The following is a 20298-nucleotide window of genomic DNA, read 5'->3' as shown; positions in this document are numbered from 1 at the left end:
AGGGGCTTCATTTATTTTGCTTCCCCTCTGCTTCACCAAGCATGATGTCCACTCTAGAGTAAGTTATGATATCACAGGAGTCTCTTTGCAGAAGATTCAGAACACATCTAACAGCTTAAACCCACCCAAGATGGATGGAAAACAACGCCTTTACGTGGAATACTTCTAGCCACAGCCATCCTTAGAGGGTGTGATTACACCCCAGGCGCTGTTGTACCTCTTTGTCACTGAAAGGCCATTAAGTGTGGGGCCCCCAACCACCCCTATATCCCTTACTAGTCATGTGGCTTTGGGCAGCTACTTACATCCAGTGGGTCCTCATCTAACACCTGGGGCAGTAATTCCCGCCTAGGTTTTTTATGCCAACTGTGTGGCTAAGATGTATCAGGCACTTAGAATAGGGACCTGCACAGAATGATCCTCAAGAATGTGTTTGCGGTTATTCATGTACCCCTCACAGAGCCAGGCAGTGCCTGGCCCAGAGCATAGATTCCTGAAAAAAATGACTAAAAAGCACAAATTGACACGCACACACACACACACACACACACACACGTGTGTGTGTCTTAATGCAACATGTTCATATTCTCCTGGGAATGGTAAACCAAGTCGAAAGAGAGACGTCCCCATGCGGTACCATTCGTCATATACTTCTCTTCTTGTTTGCAAACATTCTTTAGCTATCGACTCCCATCAGGTCACTTGGGGTTCACGGCCACCTGTATCAGAGTAGAGTTGTGCGCACTAAGGGGTCAAAACAGGCAGGTTCCATTGGAGGGCATGTGTAGGCCTCCAGGTCCTCTTTCTGAGGTGCCTCTGAGTGCGGCAAAACTGCCGATCTTTCAGGTAGCAACCAGACATTGCTGTGACCTCCCAGGGACTCCGGTGCATTGGGCTAGAGGACTCTGTTTTCGTGGGGGATGGTACCTGCACTCGGGCCTCGGTGAGCTTCGCCCGCTGGGCCAGCTCCTCCCTGGTGTAGATATCAGGGTAGTGGGTTCGCTCAAAGGCCCGTTCCAGCTCTTCCAGCTGCTCTGCCGTGAAGGTGGTTCGGCTGCGGCGCTGCTTCCTCTTCAGCGGTAAGTCGGGTTCAGAATCGATGTCAGACCCTTCGTCTGACTGTGGTGCGGAGGCTGAAAGCACAAGAGAAAGCTCTCATCAGAGTTCAGTAAGAAGAAGGGGGCTAGAAAGTCTGAACCACACCGCAAGGACTCTGAATCGATCGAGAGGACATGCCCAACATTTTTCCAGGAGCGGCAAAGCCCCCTATACGATATTGCTTCCTGACGTGTTAGTCCATGTCTTCCCTGACCCCACGCCCCGCCACCAGGCGGAAGCCACTGCTCTGTGCATCTGCCTCTCTCTGCCCCCAAGCGTGCCAAGCATAAGCTCTTCGAGAACAGACAGGCCTTCTGTCATGCTTCCAGCCCTCATACTTAGCCCTCCGTGCGCGCACCACGGATGACACACATGGAACCCGGCCTCTGATACATGTGCACCGCTGTTTGCCCTGGAAACTCTATTCACAAAAACGGTTTGAGGTCCCAAAACAGCCGAGTGTCTAAGAAGGCAGCACCAACAAAGGCTGGCGGGATTCCTAGTCAAGTCCACACCCGGGGGCTCCCGGATGGGGTGGCAATGGAGACTCATGCGTATGGCTCTCTTTCCGGGCAGAAAACCCAATTTGGTATCTGGCCAAGGGACCTCAAACCCAGCCACTCAGGGGAAGCTGGTGTGTCGCTGTGATACCTAACAGGATCCAGTTACCAGACTAAGACCAACTAGGGGGAAACGCCTGGGCCTCTACTTCCAAACATCAACCAGTGACAAGCATATCGATCAAGCAGACAGGCCTACCAAGGTGAACAGTAATGCCTGGGAGCTACATGCACCTTAGAACAAGCAACCATACGTGATCTAAAGGGCAGCACTTGCCCACAGGTGATGCACAGAAGGCAGGAAGGGATGGGCGAGGAGGAATGGAAATGATAAATAAACACGGTGGGAAGAGTGCTGGGACACCGTGGGGCGTGCAATATCATTGTCACAAAACAATCTCAGTGTCAGACAGTGGGACATGCTTTCAGGGGAGTTCCTGTATTGTTCATGGAATTCTCAAGAGTGTGGAGAAGCAGGCATGGGCAAGTAGACGGGTTGACTGTCCCTGTGGGAGGCGCAGAGTCTGGGGGTCCCTGCTGATTGGGTGGGGCTTCTTCCCAGGATGCCACCTAAATGGAGACCAGTGAAAAACGCCAATGCAGAGCCCTGTGTTCAAAGTGCATCACAGAGTATGAGAGTAAGCGATGCGCCCTTCAGAGCACAGGTCACCTGGCCCTGAAAGTGGGCCTGCTGCTGTCCCCTCCCCACCAAAGCTTCTCCTTGCTTGTGTTGATAGACATTGGGCCAGGGAGCTTCCAAACTTAACACGTGGGTATCTCGAAGAGATGAAGGGAGAGCCGGGGAAGAAACAGAGGGTTTGCTTGAGCAATACAATACGACATCTGTTCTCCTGAGGACAGGGTCACAGTCCCTGTTGAAAGAACCTCCTGAGACTAACAGCTGGCCACTTCCGAGCCAGGATTTGATGGAGGCAGGAGTGGGGTGAGCATTCTCCTTGTGTGAGTTGGGCTCCAGCAGCAGAGGGGGAGGCTGCACCTGACACCAGGCTTGGAGCAGGAGTGTCGCCCTGCCCGGAGGCCTTCTACACTGGGGCAGTGGCCTGCGGGCCCACAGAGGACAGGCAGGTGACCACTACCGAGGAGAGAGGAGGAGCCAGAGTGGACGGAAAAAGCAGCCTGGCTCTAAAGCTCATGCAAATACACTCTGAAAACTCTCCAACAACCAGAAGCAGGGTCCTTACAGAGGAAAGGCCAGGGTGTGCTGTAGCAAATGGGGAGGGCAAGCTCACAAGCTGTGGCTCTTGTGTGCCAAGGCCAAGGAAGCTCGCTCCCCCACCCAGGCTAATAAGACCTAGCAAAATCCAGGTGGTGCCAGAGAGATGCCAAACCGCACTGCTTCTAATAAGGACAGTTCTCCTCTGTCTTGAGTTCACACTTGGTTCTGTCCTATCATAGTTGTTAGAGTCGGTTCAGACCTATAGCGACCTTTCTACAAGGGAGTGAAATACCGTTCCCACAATTGTTCTCTTGTGGGAGCTCATTGCGGCAGCCGCTGTGTCCATCCATCTCGATGTCCCTCCACTTGACCAAGCCTGATGTCCTTCTCCAGAGACTGGTGTCTCCTGAAAACATGTCCAAGGGAGACAAAGTCTCTTCTCCTTGCCTCTCAGGGCTATTCTGCCTCTACTTCTCCCCAGACAGATCTGTCCTAGAGATGCTTAAAATTCTCTCCTACTTCAGTACAAAGCGATAAGGCGGCCCCCACAAGCCACATCTAAAGTAGCCTGCAGAGACGATTTGAAGCATCTCCGTACATGAACACACCTGTGTTTTGAGTCTCATCCAGGCTCTGTAACATTAAGGGGAATCGAGTGAACTGATTCTACCTGACAGAGAAAGACTATGCCGGGAAGCACATACTTGTACACAAAAGCAATGTCCTGATAACACATGAAGGGTTATGGTAGGTTTCAATTAGCTTACCTATCTTTTTTTTTTTTTAGCTTATCTATCTTAATACAAAATCGCCTCCTTTACTGAAAACCTTATTTTAGAATATTTTGGTAAGACACCCCCCCCAAAAAAAAACTTTCCTGAGTTTTAGAAGCATTCTAAAGGACTGCTCGTTTGCTAAAATAAAATACGCTACACATTGCACTGATTTCCACCACTCCCAGTGCAGCCACGCTCTCCACCATCGAGTCGATGCCAACTCATAGTGACCCTACGGGACAGAGCAGACTGTCCCTGTGAGTTTCCCAGACAGCAACAAGTCAGGGCGTAGAAAGTCCCATTTTTCTGCTGAGGAGCGGTGAGGATTTCAAACTGCCGACCTTGTAGTCAACAGCCCGACACACACCATCAGTGCGACTTTCAGGAGCCCGTCTGGATAAATGCCAGCAGCTAAACGAACAACTATTGGTGCATCGTGATCAAGTCGCAGAATCACTTGGAGGACTGGGTGCCCGCAGATAGCTAGTCCCCACCCCCAGCCCCTGGCCCCCATGTTCAGGGTTTCTTTCCAATCAATAGCTGTGAAGTGGGGCCCAAGAGTCTGAATTTCCAACTTGTGTCCAGGTAATTATAACCAATGTGATAGATTAGTGAGGCACCGCCCTTTGAGTGCCACTAAAATAGAATATTCCTGCTCACTTCTTCTTTGCCATCTTAAAATTTCCCCAATGACATACAATATTTCCTGCCCCAACTTAACAAGGGGGGGAGTCACTTTCATTTGTATAGCAATATGCATTTGTATTTCAATATGCTCCCCAAGAAACAAAATGAACTTTATCCCCCAAGGAGACAGCAAATTCCCATAAAATCTTTTCCTGCCACGCTTCTAGTTTCTGTCATCCTGAACAGGAGTCATAGTGGCATAGCGGATTCTGTGCGGGGCTGCTAACTGCAAGGTCAGTGGTTCGAACCTACCAGCCAGTCTGCATGAGTGGGCTGTCTCTTCCTGCCAAGATTGGAAGTTGAGGAGTCCCAAAGGGAAAGTTCTACTCTGTTCTCTAGGATGGCTATGAGTTGGAATCCACTTGATGGCACTGAGCCCTAGATTCTGACCTTCCGAGAGTGAATTCTGATGAATAACTCAACTGCATTGAAAGCCCTGGCCTTGGAAACACCTACATCGTCACTCACACGTTCTCCGGCCACGAGCACGGGAGGCTGATCCTACAAACGCACCTTGTCTTATTGTGCGCCTGATTGCACCGCCCGGACAGGGAGTTCTTATAAACCTGAGGTTTGCGGTCAATCTCACAGTATTTCAAGCTGGCCCATAAAGCTTTTGCACACTCCACGACAGTATGACAGTACAGTGTAAACCGAACGTTTTGTATGTGCTGGGAAAGCAAAAACACTCGTGTGACTCGCTCGATTTCAGTATCCGCTCGCCTTCCGTGGTCTGCCTGCGCGGTGAGTGTTCATGTCTCCTCTGGGAGTCTCTGGGGTCATTAACCTCCGTAGTAAATATGGTGTACCGTCCTCTGTCAGGTCAATTAATCAAAACCGTCCCTGGTTTCTGAGGGAGAAGGTGGCGTAGATTGATGAGTACCTGCTAGAGTTGATGTGGAGGGTTGAGACCAGGGTGTTTCACCTTAACAACCACATTCCCCCAAGACAAGCTGTGTGGCCCAAGGCCCCTGACAGACCGCCTTGTTCCCAGCTGGAGCCTTGGTGCCCAATACACACGCATCAAGGGCAAGAAACCTCAGTGTCATGTTTACAGTTTGCTCTAGCACTGCCTTCTCGGCCACCGTCTGTCACCTTTGAAAGAAGAGTTGTGCTCTGACAGGTCTTCTGATCTCTATTTAGATGCAGCCTTGAGGTTCTGAGGGATCCCTGGGGCCTCAGTGGGTTACATGTTGGTCTGCTTCGCACAGGTCTGCAGGTCAACACCCCCAGCCTCTCGGTGGGAGGAAGATGAGGCTTTCTGCTCCCGTACAAATTACAGCCAGCCTCCGAAACCCACGAGGACAGTTCTCCTCTGTCTCTAGGGTCACACGGTGCGTCCGAATTAATTTGGAGTGCTGAGTTTTAGGATTCTGCGACTCCCCCAAAATGAGTGCTTTTCAAGTATGTGCGTACCTGCAATTTTCTAAGGACTAAATTATCTCATTATTATTATTGTTATTATTATTCTAAGACATTGTAGTTTGAAACCAGTTTTTAAAGATGGAAAGCCGCCAGCAGAACGGGATTGAAAAGACCCAGGGCGTCCAAGGGTTCAATAGGACAGGCCTTACCACCAACACGGAAACTTTCTTTCGCAAGCTAACCGATCTTTACTTTTACGAGCAGACTGTCTATTTGCTGGAATGTAAAGGTGGCGGCCGTTCCAGATCATTTCAGAAGACAGGAGGAAATGATTTGCTTGGTTTTCCTACTGAAAAATTATCAGAACCAACTGATCCCTGCTGGCCTTCTAAAGCCACAGTCTTACAAGTTAATTCTAACTTTTCCTCATCTGTTGTCCCTCAAAAGGATGTGGGCTTAAAAGTAGGTTAAGTCAGCACCCCAGGAGGAATTTTTGCCCCATTTCCCCCTATTTTACTACCATTTGCTGTGCCACTCAACAAAAACTAAATTTGTACTAAACCAGACTCGACAATACTCGAGTATGAATCACTCCCCCTTTACCAGGAAAAGATCTGAAACTTAAATCTCACTTGGAGGGCATGTTTTGTTGTTGTTAATCCATTTTACATACCCGACTCAGGCTACCAGAACAATTGAGATACTCAATCTACAACGTATCTCATTTCAATGCTGTTACACATTGAAATAAAATTTTTAAAGTTTTCAGAGACCTCGATTGACAGAAAGTATACAAATCTTGTGTGCAGAGTAGCTAGTGTTAATGAATGGAAACAGCCAGCTGCTGAGCTAGACAACTGTCTAAGTGAGTTAATACATTGCTAGGATGGAACAAGATTAAATATCATCCCTTTGGGCAATGAGTGCTATTGTCCAGCCTTAATATTAAGGGGAGGTTTTCTATTATATTTCATTTGCTCAGTCATATTCTGTGAATGCATCATAAATGCACTTTGCTTTGCAACTCACTAAATAGAGATAACGTCCCATTCCCCCCACCCCCAAACTTGAAATCCCAGCATAGCTCACACGAGAAAATCCCTAACAACGCTTAAGATGTGGCCATCTGGATGGAAATGGCTTGGCTTTGCATTGAACAGCCACGAACAGATTTGCTCTCAATCCATATTCTTATCAGATTTTCAAAGTCCGGATTCTATTCTCCAAAGCCCTTCACAATTCATTCTCTGACTTACACACGAGTTTAACTCCGTGGCACCAAATGTTTCCGACTCCCTGGGTCATTTAGCTGATGGTCCCTATTGCTGTCACACATCCTAAATTTTTTTTTAAAACTTCCCCGAAGCCAATGGGATTTGTCTGGCAACATGGCAATGAGATCAGCACTATATGCGAAATCAAACATGTTTTCCGATGGAGTTCAATTCAACTCAGCGAATACTTACTGGACTCTTCATAGGCTCAAGGAATATAGCTTTTGAAACAACAGGAAAACATTAGGAAATGACTCCATGTGCCAAGATGCTAGATAATAACCAGTCTCCAGACTGTTATCTTTCAGAGTTGGGCTTAGAGGGGGAGTGTTCATTAAGAAATCAGACTCTCATTGGGGTGACCATTTGCAGTCCCCATCAAGAAACATCACAGGCCACTGGCCTAAAGCTCCTGGTCAACCTGGAACCTTCCACTGACCACCTGCTATTAAACTGATCCCTGTTTTCTACCTTTATGATAGTCTTATTTGGGGCACATTTTAACTGTAGCGCATTTAAGACATTTTTACAAAAGGGTGTCAGGAATTGAAAAAAACTCTCAAATGCATTTCAAACCAACGTGCTCAAAACACACTGGCATATTCTTAAATTATTCAGAGAAAATCCGGACTGATCATGGGGAAAAATCACCTCCTACTACCATCACTGAGCGCTTTAATTCTGCTTTGCATGAAAGTTCACTGTATCTTTTCCTATTGTAAAGTAATTATAAATTACCAGGATCCCTATTTATTTATTTATCTATCTATCTATTTATTTATTTGTAAACCCAATGATTTCCCATTGTCTCCTAAGATTAAGCTTGGAAAGATCTGCCCTGTCCAGTTAAAACAGGGCAGGATCACGTCCGGAAGAGCAGCATCATACATATCCCACAGGATTACAAATTCCGCCTCCAGAGACAAATCAAACGGAGAGGAGAAGGGGCCCGTCTGACCACCAGCGGACTAACCATGAAGTTTAATTAAAGAAGGAATTACAGAATTAGAGAGTATGTCTTTGTCCGTTAACCCCTTGTGACCTATTCTGTGGCCTCAGGAAATATTTCATCCTCGTTAACGCTATTATACATGAAATCTTGCCTCAATATTGTGGGGATTTAGTTGCATGGAATTTTATAATTATTGGCTTCCAGACCATTATCCTTCAGAGATGGGGGGAGGGGAGCAAAACAGAAAAGACACCGAATCATTCACAAGTCTGAATTTGGCACACTGTCTTCCTTCTCAGCAAGACCTTTCATTTGAATAATTAAAGAATCAAAACATGACAACCATTGAAACCCAATGTTGGCTGCAGATAGAACACAATGCGATTTACAGCCACGGAGGAGCTGGGGTCTCTCTCGCCCAGAGTTGGAGGTGAAACTCCCCGCGTCATTATATCCCGTTCTGAGAGCAAGGTCCTTTCTTGGGGAAACCCATGTCTGAGCGACACTTGGCAGCCGTTGTAAGCAGCGCCCTGGGTCCCTGATAAAAGAGTGACACGCAAATACGGAAACGTTGCCTGAGATGGGTCCGTGCTGTGTCTGACATTTCATAATATTTCCCATCACTGTCCAACTCCAAGTTTGATGCCCCCCATTTGCCTTATTATAGGCTGCCTCCCGCACAGCAGAAGGACACACCATTTTCTGGATGGACACTGCCTTTGGATGCTGAGAAAGATGTGAATCACCTCTCTCTCTCTCTCTCTCTCTTTCTCTCTCCCTCTCTCAGCCACACTGATATTCCCTCAGGGCTCAGAGTAAATGACAAATGACATTTTCCCTTTGTGATCTTTGGGATTTTTGTTGACTTATTTGGAGGCTTTTGTTGGATCCCAAGAAATGGCCTGTGGCTGGGGCCTATTCTACTGATTTCCACGCTCCATCTGTGGGATCCATCAAGGGGGCATTTACTGGCATTCAGAGCTCTGACACCTGCCTGACAGGACGCAGGAGACACAAAGAGAGCGGGAGTGGATGAGAAAGGGGAGGTGGGGGGGTAGGGTTCCCCTCCCTCCTCCTCCTCCTCCTCCTTCTTTTTTCCAGGGGAGGGAGAGGGGAGAAGTTGAAATGGACGCACAGTAGGGGTTAATCCAAGAGTTGAGAGACTTGGGCACCTGGAAGTTTCTCTTCCACATTAATTCACAAGCTAAGAGGGAACTTGGGAGCTTGGGTTGGTTGGTTTGTTTTTTAATGCAAGTGTTTTTAAATGGTCTGTGTGTGTTGAGACAAGAAAGAGCGCTACCTCCTTAAAAGGAAGGAATCGAAGAGTTTGTTAACTAAATGCCAAAGTGCCACAGAACGAACTGATGGGGATAAAGAAACAAATTCAACTTCTCGGAATGCTTAACCTAGTTGAGCACTGAGTCCCTTGTACTTTGTTGATCCACTCAGGGAGGTGGTTTACGCTACTTGGTGGGGTGCGGGGTCCTGTTTTGTTTCCACCCCCTTTACAACTTCTCCCGCTGCATCTTCAGCGGGAGGCAAAAAGAGCACAGCTTAAGGCCAAACAGCCTCAGCTTTCTGGGCAGAAAGGTTTGTTGTTGTTTGTTTGTTTGTTTGTTTGTTTGTTTGAATATGAAAGAAGGCTCAGATGGACTCCAGAAGTAAAGAAGGTTATCTTTGAGAGCGGAGTTCTTTAAGAAGAGACCCAGCAGATAGCAGTTACTATAAAGCACTGATGAGAAGTTTTTGTTTGGTTCTGTTGTCTTGGAGCAGGCGGGCAGTGAGCTGAAATTGACGGGACTCGAGAACTGGTCCTAAAGAGAAGGTGGACCGCGACCACCGTCACTGAGCACTTGTGGAAATCGCTGAACAGAACTGAGTTCTGCTGCCTGCATTTTCCCCAGATATACAGTCACCTACGTCAAGGGGTCTTTTAAACAAAAATAACATGAAAAGGACACTCCGAGCCATCAACCTACCCCCATTCCTGTGCAGCAGCTCACCCATTTTGGTTTTTATTTTGTTTTGTTTTTTTTCTTTTTTTTGGCTGGAGAAAGAAATGTAAGCCTACTCCCTTCCCTCTGACCCAAGTCCTTTCCTCGGAAGCCTCCGGCTCCCAGCATGGAGTCATTAGAAAAAAATCAGTTCCTGCCAGGTTGGTGCTAATCAAAATAGCACAAATAAACCCTGACACTCAACAACTCCCCGAGTGCCCGCTGCCCTGGGAGAGAGCACAGATTGCTTATGAATATGACAGGACAGGAGGGCAGCTCTGCAGGGCCAGGCTTTGTACTGCGGGCAGGAAGCCCTTTCAAATGCACAACGTGGACTGTTGGCGTTTATTTAAGAGAAATAAACAACCAGGCCATTGAGGCTACAAGAAAGGCCATGCTGCCGCCAAGGTGCTGAGCTGCAAATTGTGTCCCCCAAACACCCATGTGCTCAGCTTCCAACCTCAGTCCCCTTTCAAGTGCCTGGGAGAAATCCAGCCACATCACATGGGGCAGCCTCTCTCAGAGGACTGCGCTCCTGATGGCCTCCCGTATCACTGATCCTCAAAGACTTCAGCCTTCGTAACAAGAGAGCTGCCACGCAGTCAGAAAGCAAGCGTCTTTCTCCTCCTTTCATTTTGGCCCATCAGGAAATTATTTCTAAATAGACCTGGTGGTGGAAGGGTCAAGGACTTGGCTACAGAATTAAAGGTTGGCTGGTGGTCCGTGCCCATGCAGAGGCTTCAGGAGAGAGAGAGAGAGAGAGAGAGAGAGAGAGAGAGAGAGAGAGAGAGAGAGAGAGAGAGACAGAGAGAGAGACAGAGAGAGAGACAGAGAGAGAGAGAGAGAGAGAGAGAGAGAGAGAGAGAGAGAGAGAGAGAGGATCTACTCTGGAAATATTTTTTTTACACGCACTCCACCATCCACTCCCTTCCAACTCCCAGCCTTCCTACCTCCAGGACAGAACAGTCCTGCCCCGTGAGGTTTCCAAGACTACTGTGTTGATGGGAGTGACTGCCTCCTCTTTCGCTGTGGGAGCAGCTGGTGACTTCAAAAGGCTAGCCGCCAAGTGCTCTAACCACTGCTCCACCAGGGCTCCTCTTGCTAACGAGGAGAAGCTGAGAAAACCCCTCTGAGGGCAGTTGTATGCCTCCCCTGGAGTCACTCTGGGTCAGCTTCTACCAGGTGTTGACCCCTAACAACACACAATGATGCCTAGCCCCCCCCCCCGTGCACCCCCCCCCCACCAAATGTTCAAATCACATCATCATATCATCGAGGCTGGGTTCTGAACACCAGGTTTCAGGCACCTCCTCCCAAAGTCTGAAAAGTGACAAAGAGATGCACGACTGGCTTAGGAACCGTGACACTGACCCAACTGAACCCCAGGGCTTCTTAGCCACTTTAATTTGAGGCTGTGTGTGTGTGTGTGTATGTGTGTGTATAACAAGATTTCCTTCTACCACATGAAAGTCACATCGAATAAGAATGAGCTCACACCTGCCTACTCACTCCTACTTGTCCTCAGAAAAAATGATTTCAATGTGGGATGAAAAATTTTTTTAATTATATCTATTTATTTATAATATATACTCGAATATAAGCTGACCCAAATATCAGCCGAGCGAGACACCTAATTTTACCACAAAAACTGCATTAAAAATGTACTGAAAAACTCAGCTTATACATGAGTATATACGGCAATATATATTTATATCTAAGCAATATAAAATATATTTACGTATTATACTATATGTGTAATATATATATTAAGCTCCATGCTAACTGCCACAGAGTCTTTCGGAAAGAAAAAGAGAGCACAGCCTGGAGAAACTGTGCTGCTATTCAATTAGGCAAACCGATTAGTTAACTAATTAATCAGCTAACAGCTTTCTAAGAATAGTCTCCCGTGATAAGAACGGTTCCCCCCTCAAGAGCTTAAAAGTCAGTCATCATTAAAATGAAAAGCCGGGTGCTCATTCGTCAAGGCAGGTCTCCACACCTCTGAAAGCAGGAAGCCTGACTTCAACCCTCTGAAAGCAGGAAGCCTGTCTCCTTTGGGAGGGGGCAGGGAGCGCATTCGACAGCCCCGAGTGAAGAAAGGGAATTTGCAAATTGAAGGGGAAACAGGAAAACAGTAGTTGTGGTGAAAGGAAGGGCCAAGTGATTTTTATTTACAATTGCCAACAGGGCGGCCAGGATGGGCCATCTGTACCACAACCGCCCTCTTATCAGGGGCTGGCCATCGTGTCCTGTGGGAGCTGTTAATGAACTGGGTAATTGAGCTGGCGACATGTGTTCCCCAAGCAAAACAATAGGAAGAAGAGACAAATGAACATTTTATTTGCCAATCAGAGTAAGGCCTGCTTTTCAAGGGGCTGCTGCTAAGTGACTGTCTGAATGCGTAAAACAGTGCATTGAGAGCCAGCAGATGCAGACACAATAATGGTTAACTGACAGCTTATGGCCCATCTGTGTGTAACATTTTGTTAAAGAACTCACTTGACTTGCTAAGGAGATGACGCCTACAGCTGCCTTAAAAGAGATAAATCATTAGCTAAACTGTTTCCCCGCTGAAAATGACCGTGCTTATTAACAGTTAGGTTGGGGCATTTTGTCAACACAGCTCGACACAGCCATTCCCTATACCACAAATGGGACAATTCCTGGAGAGCCAGTGGAATTGGGTCCCGGGGTCATGGGGGAGAGGAAACAATAATAATAACAAGCAAAGCACGGCAAACGATTGGACAGAACACCAGGTATTTTCAATCTCCCACCATTGAAGTTTCATTTCAGAAGATACCAAGAATTAAAAAACTGACATGAAATACAGCACTTCCGATCATGTTCCACAGGCTGATACACACAGCCTTTCTGCCACTTCTGTCCTATGTATTCACAACGGCGACGATGAGAAGTGCTCTCGTGGGGGCTGATTGCCATGAGTCGCAACCATGATATCAGAACAAAGAATGAAGAGCAATAAGCAATCCTTGTTTCTGATCACTGGACTTTGACAACTATACACACCTTCCTCTTTGCGGAGGGGGGGGGGACTCGGAATCTTCATAGAAAAAAAATGTATGTCCAAAGAGATAAACTTTACAGAGGGGTTGAAACTTCTGTTTCGGCTACTGCAGTGGAATTAAAACCACGTGTTTTCAGCCCAAATGCTGCTCATGCAGGGCCAGGGGAAGAACTTGCCTGTGACGTCACAATGGCGTCAACCAGGAACCTGGCGGCAGGTCCTGGGGTGCTCCTTCACCACTGGGGTCCAAAGCCACCCCCTCATCGTCGTCCTTTGAACCAGACAAGGAGAGAGGCTCTCCCCCAACCCGCTGGCCGCCTTCCCTTCCTTTGCCTGCACGGTTCCCATCTTTCATCGTCACCAAAAACTGTTCGGGAGGAGACTGTCCTCCCCCAGAGACAAGAGAATAATGATCCTCCAGAGAAATGGAACCTCCTGAGCCCGAGCACTGGCGAGACAGCAGGACAAGAGCTCTCCCTGTCATTTGAGGAATAAGGGGGAGGTGGGTTGGAAGAACATCTTTGAACAACCTCTTCACATTTGACCCCCTGCCTGGCTCACTTTGCCAGGACTCAGCCGTCCCAGTCCGGCCCCCAGATCAGCAGTGCAGACACGGCCAGAAGAGGAGAGGCTATGTGAAAGGGATGGTGGAGGTACACTTTGAAGAAAGAGGGGTGCCGATGAAATCCAAGCCCAGGCTGCGTGTACACGGCTTTACCTCCGACACAATGTGTTCAGGAAGGCTCATGATGTACTTGCCAATGACAAAGACCAACCGTGCTTCCATCCTTATCCCCACTCTCAGGTATGTTTGCTCTTCTGGGCGCAAGTTTTAAAGTCAACAGAGAACTAGAGGGTCAGAGTGTAAAAGAGGGAAGGAGTTACACTGAGAGTCATTCGGGGGGGGGCGGGGGGGAGAACAAAAGAATGCCTTTCCCCCCACTAAGACAGAGCTGCCCAAAGATACACAAAACCAAAACTGCTTTCTTCACAATGAAACTTGGCCACGGTTAGCACGACAGAAGATGTCTGGAGACTAGAGGGAGGGCAGATTTAAGACCAAAGTTAAATACACTTCTGTGGGTGCCAAGAAACCTACCTGAGGCGGCGAATGACTAAGAGGCTGAATGCCGGGACCAAACATTTAGAAAACTGCAGAATCATCCGGAGCAACTCTGTGCCAATCCCTTGTTTCACGGGGTGGCGGGGAACCAAAGTCCTGAGAAAACAAGCAGGGTTGCCCCAAGTCCCTTATCCTTCATCAAACACAGACGGGGTGCCTGCGCTGTCCTCAGGTCTGTTCTAAGCACCGGGGCTGCAAATATAAAGAATCCGTGGAACCTAAACTCAGAAATGGTCCAGATCCAGAACCCACCCCCAAAAAGCATACTGATGGGAACAAGGGGGGGCCAGAGCAGAGACCCAGAACCCATCTGTACACAATAGGACATCCTTTCACAGAAGGGTCACAAGGAAGGGATGATTCAACCAGGGCAAAGTCTAGCACAAATGAAACATACAATACTCCTTTGGTTCTTTGAGGCTTCCTCACCCCGCCCCCGCCCCCCCCCCCACTATCATGACACCAGTTCTGCCTTTCAGTTCTAGCTAGACTGGAGCATGCAGACCAGAACAGGAAAGAGTTCACAACGCACAGAATCCAGGTCAGATAAACCCCTCAGGAGCAGAAATAGAGGTAGTGATACCAGGAGGGTAGTCAGAAGATGAGGGGTGGAGGGAGGAAAGGGAAACCGATCACAAAGATCAACACATAATGTGCCCCGCCCCTTACCCCAGGGGAATAAACAACAGAAACGCGGGTGAAGGAAGACAACAGATGGTGTAAGATGTGAAAACAATAATACTTTTTAATTTATCAGGGGGTCACGAGGGTGAGGGGTGGGGTAAAAGCGGAGCTGATACCAAGGGCTCAAATAGAAAGTAAATGTTCAGAGAATGATGACAGCACCATATGTCCAAATATGCTGGATACAATTGATGCGTGGAATGTTAGAGGAGCTGTAAGAATTCCCAATAAAAAAATTTAATAAAAAGGTCCAGATCCTGGCGAAGGATGCCATGCTGGATCGAGAAGAGGGTTGGTGAAAAAGAGGGAGACCCTCAATGAGATGGATCGACACAGTGGCTTCAACTGCAGGCTCAAACGGGGCAGGGATTCCCGGATGGTGCAAGGGCGAGCGGTGTTTCCTCCCGGGTCCGCAGGAGTCGGCACAAACTCAATGGCCCCTCACCACCACTGCCAACTCTAAAAACAGAACCCACATCGCCAAACTCCTGCCCGGAGTGCTCTGAGGCCAAGGAAAATCTGGCTGTGGCAATTCAAGCAGCAGCAAGATGAAACCGACCGCCTCTCAAGGCAGAAAACCCCGGATAACGTTACTGCCTAAATAACGGCGCCGTTCCACTGCAAGTATCAGACCCCGAACTGAGCGATCAAGACAGGACATGAGTGGTTTAACTGGCGCCTCGCATACGGCGTGACAAGACGCTGTCTGTGCGCTTGTTTCCTGCCGGGCCCCCTGTGGAAGCAAGGGGAATGCTGAAAGGTTGCTCTGAAAAATCTAAACTTCATCTGGGTCAATTAGCACTTGGTGGTCAACAGGATGGGGGAGTAAATGAACATACATGGGGGTGGGGGGTGGGAATCTCGCTGCCTTTGAGTCAATTCCGACTCATACCGGCCTTAGGGGTCAGAGTGGAACTGGCCCTGTGGGTTTCCGAGGCGGTAAAATCTTTGCCTGGACAGGAAAGCTCAGCCTTCTCCCAGGAAGCAACTGGGGGTTTCGAACGGCTGACCTTTCCCTCGGTGTTCTCTCCACATCGGAGTCTCAGTTTCTCAGTCGGACTGGCACCTCCCTCTCTGCCAACCCCACAGCATCTAAATCCTCTTCACCAATGTGCCATCCCCAACAGGCATGGGGCCACCAGGAGCCACGGTAGACGTGGGTTCCCTTACTAACCGGTGGTGAGCAGTACACCAGGGTCTTCAGGCGGTAAAGCCTATGTGAAATTGTTCGCCAGATTAACAAGGAAGCGCCAATAAGCCTATGCCTACCTGACTCATTGGCTAACTCTACCCTGATGCCAGCTGCTTTCAGACATTCTGTTCTCTTCTCTGTTTTGCCAAGCCATCTGACCATGACACTCACTGGAGGCGACACAAGGGAAGTCCCGAATCCCGGGGAAAGACCCATTGCTCGAGAGACAGGCCAGCCCACTTCCTACGCCCACGGGGTCCCCTGCACTCAGTTTCAGGGTGCGCTGCTATACCCTATGTGTTTTCTCCTCTGGCACATGAGGTGAAGAACACCTGCCTCTCAGGGTGCCTCTGACAGAAGGGAGGTCACCTGGAAAGCACAACACAGTGCCTGGAAAAAAATCACAAAGGTTTGTCACGAAAGTCCAGAGACTTCCATGAAAGAAATCTATCAAAATGTGAAGCTTTCCGTTCTCCACATAGCCTCCCTTTGAGTCTCTCGCCCCTCAAACCTTTCCCTGAAGAGTTGGCCACTGTTCCACTCACCCCACGTCAACGCGGCAGTTTCGACATCCGCGAGGGACTTGACTTCCTTTCCAATGCCCTCCGGCTTTGAGGAACCAAAACAAGTCTCAAGGGGGAAAAATCAGCAGTTTCCCCATGGAATCCTTGCAGGGCAGCGCTCGATACTTTGAAGAATGGGAAAATGCACCGTCATGATGGGGAGGGGGGTAGGGAATCTTGGCAGAACTTTCCTACCCTATTTATCAACAATGCCATTGTGGTTGTTTATTTTTAAATGCCTCCCTGGTTCATAGACTGGTTATCTGCTGCACCGCTGGCCCTTGTTTTAAACGTCTTCCTAATAAGCCCCTGTGATCTCCCTGTGTCGGTAAACATTACCCTGGGGGAATCCCCAGACGAAACAAGTCCATCAAAACCTTCCAAACTGATCCCTCTGCCTGGCCCAGCAGACCGTCTCTCAAGGGACTGCTTTTGATTGGATCTTTTGCTTTTTTTAGAAGGCACCCTAAGGAGACTACGAACTTGTAGGACTGAGAGAACTTGTCCACAAGCATCCACTGATTAGAGAGACATGTTGAAGCGTGGTTCATTGGAGATAAGCCCACGTGTGTGCAGTACGAGCTGGGGGTCCTCATGGCTCAGCATCAGATGGAACCCCTTCTACACTCTTTCCCATCTTATTTCCAGCCCTACCGAGCACAAATGTGTAAGAAACAACATGACCGCCCAAACCTAGATGTTTGTCTAAGTTCCCGAATTTGCGAGATACCTCTGTAAGCATCATCCATCCTCCCCAATCGCTTTCTTGTCAGCCGGTATGAATATCGCTTTAGGGCTGTTGGGCTACCTCCGTGCCTGCTGATTCCCTTAGAAATCCCAAACAGAAAGCACGAGGTACTCCCAACTCACCAGGCTGGGGACACATGTCTGTCTGTGGGAACTGTGCTTAACTTAACGTAGCTACGCAGAGGTCAATAAAACCTGTGCTCCCAAATACCTCAGGGCCTAAACCCTAACAAAAAATCAGGGCAACCAGCCGAAAAGAAACTAAACGAGGAGCTGATACCAAATAGAAAGGAGATGTTTAGAAAGTGATGATGGCAACAGCTGTACAAATGTGCTTGACACAATGGATGGATGGATGGTGGTAAGAGTTGTATGAGCCCCCAATAAAATGATTAAAAGAAGAAGAGAGAAATTTAGTATACTTGGCTTCTCCTTTTTTACCAGCATCCAGTTAGATTTTCATGGGAAGTGGTGTCCGTGAGGCGCTCTGAATGAACTTGTCTGGGGGTAAACTCTGTTTTTCTCTTCTCTCTACTGTGTCTTCTTCGGGCCAAATGGAGGATAGTCAGGAGTCAATTCCAACTCATCATGGCCCCACAGGACAGAGCAGAAGGACCCCATGGGGGTTCCCAGACTGCAATCTTCCTAGAAGCAGCCCACCCTCCCTCTCTCGCAAAGCCACCAGCAGGTTCCAACGGGCCCAGTTAGCAGCCAGGAGGGGAAACGCTGCGCCAGTAGAGTGTAGTGATCATTTCTTTAGGAGCCACGGAAAATCAGAAGAGTTCAGGGTGCCAATGCCAGGAAAAACAATTTTTTTGAAGGCAGGAGCCTCATCCATGGCAGGCTGCCACGTGGACTACTGGACAATTGCCTGAGCCTTTCCACATTGTTTGTCTTAGCCAACACCATCTCTCCGAGCTTGGAAACGAGCAAGGACGTGCTAGCGAGGGACAGGCAAAGGAGGGTAGAGGTGAAGAAGGGAGAGCAGAGAAGGCAGAGGGAGAACATTCGAGGAGAGACAAGAAAGAAGAGAGCCAATTCCCCTTAACTGATCTGAGGTGCCCATGAAGACAGGCCTGGCGATTGCTGCCATAAAGTCACACCTGGAAAACCCGGCGAAGCAATTCTACTCTGGCCACTGGGCTGGCTGTGAGAAGGAAGGGAGGACAACTGGCTGAGTTTATATTTGGTTTGGGCTTTGATTTTTTTTTTTTTAGGGGAACAGTTGGAAATCACTTTACAGCTCATAAGACATTCCACTATTTGACAGTTCTCCTAAAATGAGCATCCGATGGATGACACGCTACCTCTATAAGCACCTGGCTGCTTCTTAGCACAGGTCAATCTCAAATCCTGGGTCCCTGATCACCTGAGCCCCTCAACTTTCTTTGGGCAAGCTGTCTGCTGATGGCTGGCATCTTCCTCTGACTGGTGGACCGACTCCATTCAAAAGTAAATGAACTGAGGTGCAGCACGGCATGCTGATTCCAGACGAGGCCTAGAGACGATATAGTAGCTTCGTGTCTCGGCCACCCTATGACCATCTAACTAATAGATAAAGCTGTTTGTGTTTCTGATTCTTAAGGTGTTCTTTTTTCACCTCGTTATCTTGATAAACACTTTGTGAATTAGAAAGCATTATCCTTATTTTTCAAATGAAGCTGACAACCAGAGTGTTGTACAAGAGTCTGCCTATTCTGTGATGTTCATCTTCCCCGACACAATTGCTGAAGTCTGTGAAGAAAGCTGATGGGGCCCGGCTAATACAAGATGAACTTCTGGGGTATTAAAGGCTTGAAGTTAAACAAGCAGCCATCTAGCATGGAAGCAACAAAGTCCACATGGAAGAAGCACATCAGCCTGTGTGATCAAGAGGTATCGATGGGATCAGGTATCAGGCATCAGAAGACCAAAAACATACGATCATATAGATGTGAATGATGTGGGTCAGAGCGGAGACCCAAAGGCCATCTGTAGGTAATTGGACATCCCCTCACAGAAGGGTCACAGGGAAAGAATGAGCCAGTCAGGGTGCAGCACAGCACCCATGAAACACAACATTCCTCTAGTCCTTAAATGCTTCCTCCCACCCCACTATCATAACCCAGTTCTACCTTATAAATCTGGCTAGACCAGAGCATGTACACTGATACAGATAAGAGCTCTGGACACATGTAATCCAGGACAGATAAACCCCTCAGGAACAGTAATAGGAGTAGCGCTACCAAGAGGGTAGGGGGAAGGTAGGGAAAAAGGGGGAGAAAGGGGAAACTGATCGCAATGATTGATATGTAGCCCCCTCCCCACTGGGGGATGAACAGAAATGTGGGTGAAGGGAGACAGCGGTTGCTGTAAGATATGAAAATAATAATAACTTATCATGAAGCATGGGTTCTTGAGGGTGGGAGGGTGGGAGAGGAAGGGAAAAAAGAGGAGCTGATACCAAGGGCTCAAGTAGAAAGAAAAGGTTTTGAAAATGATGATGGCAACATAAGTACAGATGTGCTTCAGACACTTGATGTACGGATTGTGATAAGAGCTATAAGAGCCTCCAATAAAATGATTTATTTTAAAAAGAGAGCTTGCCTAAAACTGCAGTAAGCCAATTAGAGATCAGAACGAAGAAGGTCTTCATTCTAAAAATGCCTAAATGTGATTTCTAGGTCATCTGCTTCTTGGTAGCATCCACAAAGCTTTTCTATTCAAGTAACACGTATATGCAAACACCAATTTTTATACCCAACTTTCTAGAAACATAGGGGTTCCTATATTCCTCCGTACCTCCGCTTTAATCTAGAGAACACTATTAATCAGCGTGAAGTTGAACATGGACACAGATTCCTGTTAAGAGCTTACTGAGTGAAATTTAGAGTTTTCATTGGACTAACAGAAATTGATTACCCAGAGCCCTATTCCCTTATATATGGTCCTTGGCTTTCTTCCCTAACTCATTTTATCCCGCCATCTCTTCTGCCCAGCACGCCCCTCCTGCCCTCCTTTGCCCAACGTCACACCAAGGTCTCAGATTTCAATGCCACCAGTCCTACTCTAAACATTCCCCTTACAAGTACGCCTCCT

General features: G+C 48.0%; 1 protein-coding gene across 2 annotated transcripts in view; it reads right to left on the bottom strand.

Annotated features, from left to right (window-relative positions):
* Positions 1–20298, bottom strand: part of PAX3 (paired box 3) — a 110969-nt gene that overhangs the window by 35466 nt on the left and 55205 nt on the right. For both annotated transcript variants that reach the window (XM_075529451.1, XM_075529452.1), the window contains exon 5: positions 928–1133. In XM_075529451.1, coding sequence (XP_075385566.1) covers positions 928–1133 — 206 coding nt within the window. The remainder of the gene's footprint in view (positions 1–927; positions 1134–20298) is intronic.

Source organism: Tenrec ecaudatus, chromosome 13 (genome assembly GCF_050624435.1).
Source record: "Tenrec ecaudatus isolate mTenEca1 chromosome 13, mTenEca1.hap1, whole genome shotgun sequence".
Taxonomy (NCBI): Eukaryota; Metazoa; Chordata; class Mammalia; order Afrosoricida; family Tenrecidae; genus Tenrec; species Tenrec ecaudatus.
The sequence above is the reverse complement of the archived record's forward strand: the minus strand, read 5'-3'. Positions and strand labels throughout refer to the sequence as shown.